The sequence below is a fragment of the Cyprinodon variegatus genome, unplaced genomic scaffold, assembly GCF_000732505.1.
Source record: "Cyprinodon variegatus isolate N-32 unplaced genomic scaffold, C_variegatus-1.0 Scaffold81, whole genome shotgun sequence".
Taxonomy (NCBI): Eukaryota; Metazoa; Chordata; class Actinopteri; order Cyprinodontiformes; family Cyprinodontidae; genus Cyprinodon; species Cyprinodon variegatus.
The window spans coordinates 484,531-486,446 of record NW_015150534.1 but is presented as its reverse complement, the minus strand read 5'-3'; the positions used below and the strand labels follow the sequence as shown (position 1 = coordinate 486,446).

The following is a 1,916-nucleotide window of genomic DNA, read 5'->3' as shown; positions in this document are numbered from 1 at the left end:
GGACGCCCGGGACAGGACGCGAAATACGGATATGTCCCGGGAAATACGGACGTTTGGTCACCCTAGGCTACTTGTGCTTTTAGACTAACTTTGCCAAACACTATGGCAGTGATTACAGATTCGGCGCTGAGGACAAAGCTGCATTTCTACAGGTTTGCAAATCCAGATATTAGACATGCTAGCATTAGCATTTTGTAAAGCACATTTAGACACAGGAATATCACATAAGAAGAGTTTGAGGAAAACAGCAAAATTCAAATAAAAAAACTTTCATGTTTGTATATGGTTGTTTGTTTGTTTAAGGTTGTTTTTGACTTTTTTTTTTAAAAATCACACACTTATAATCGCACACCTTCAGAAGGTGAGTAGAACTCTAATAGTAGCTAAAATTATGAAATCAACGCAAGTGGCCTAAGTGCAACACATTTATTAAAACCTCACTCTATTTCTTTTCTTTACGTTAATGTGTGACGGCATTATGCTTTATACGTCTTCGCCCCAACGGATGAAAACAGTGGGTGTTTCCACTGGGCCTCAAATGAACAGAATGTTTTCTCTGAAAATATAATTCCAAAAGCTAAATATTGGAGAATAAAAAGTTTTATGCAGCTGTTGTGTTCAGGCCTTAAAGATTAATGATGTATCAGCAAATACTACATAGCCAGGTATCGGGTATCAGTATCGGGGCCAAAAAATGGCATCGGCGCAACCCTAATGAAAACAGAAGCAAAGTCAGGGTTCTATCCTCTAAAGAACATCTCCAGGATTAAAGGACTAATGTCTCAGCAGAACCTTGATAAACTAATTCACTGGTTTATCTTTAGTAGAGTTTATTCCTTCACAGGTCTGCCTAAACAGTGGATCAGACTGATCCAGAACTCTGCTGCCTGCATCCTCACTAGAACTAAGAAGAGGAGAGCATCAGCCCAGTTCTAAAGTCCTTCCACTGGCTCCCCGTATCTCAGAGAATAGACTCTAAAATCCCTCTGTTAGTTTTTAAATCACTGAATGGCTTAACTCCAGCATATGTTACAGACGTGCTGTCAGTGAATCAACAGCCAGACCTCTCAGGTATTCTGGATCAAATCTGATCTGCAGAACCAGACCCAAACATGGAGAAGCAGCTTTTAGTTATTATGCTCCGCTAATCTAGAATAAACTCCCAGAAAACTATTAAGTGCTTAAAACTTTTGTTGTTTTAAAGACAGTTTGTAAACATATTTCTTAAAGACGGGTCTTTGACTGAGATATCTACACATTAATAATAAAGTTTTCAGTCCAACTTTCCATGTTTTAATCCATCAGTTTATCTTTTTTATGTATGATTATCTTCTCTTAATTATTAACCTCTATTCTCTGTATTCGTGTTGTCTCTAAGTCACTGCATGTGCTTTTCTTTTTCCCTCTTTCTCATGTAAAATATTAAGAATTTTCCTACAACTGAAATATGCTATATAAATAAAGTTCATACCTCCATCATATACTGATCCACAATATGCAGCTCTGACACTGGCCCCTTGTGGGATTTATACATTTCCACATCATCTTGGGTAGGGACGTACCTAAAAAAAAAAAAAAAAAACAATGTTGGTTCTCATTTTGATGCAGATATAATACTTATCTTAGAAATATTTAAATAATTTTTTTTAACTAAACTAAACATGGTCTAAATGTGTGGTTGTAAACACCTTATTTACAGTAGATTCCCTTGAAAAAAGTCTCATGTTTTTCACACATGTGAATCCCATCAAATGTAAACCAGATGTGGGTTACATTTTCTACATATGATCAAGAGTTTGGTTCATAAATTCCATGTTCCATTCAACTTTCCATCACAAGTGGAACTAGTGAAGGCATATTTCTCAGAAGTGAACCACATATTTAGGTTTTATTTCTTTCAATGTGAATATCATTAG

General features: G+C 36.2%; 1 protein-coding gene across 1 annotated transcript in view; it reads right to left on the bottom strand.

Moving 5' to 3' along the window:
• Positions 1-1,916, bottom strand: part of LOC107083712 (formin-like protein 13) — a 75,624-nt gene that overhangs the window by 30,918 nt on the left and 42,790 nt on the right. Inside the window, exon 10 of the mRNA XM_015373134.1 lies at positions 1,472-1,562. Coding sequence (XP_015228620.1) covers positions 1,472-1,562 — 91 coding nt within the window. The remainder of the gene's footprint in view (positions 1-1,471; positions 1,563-1,916) is intronic.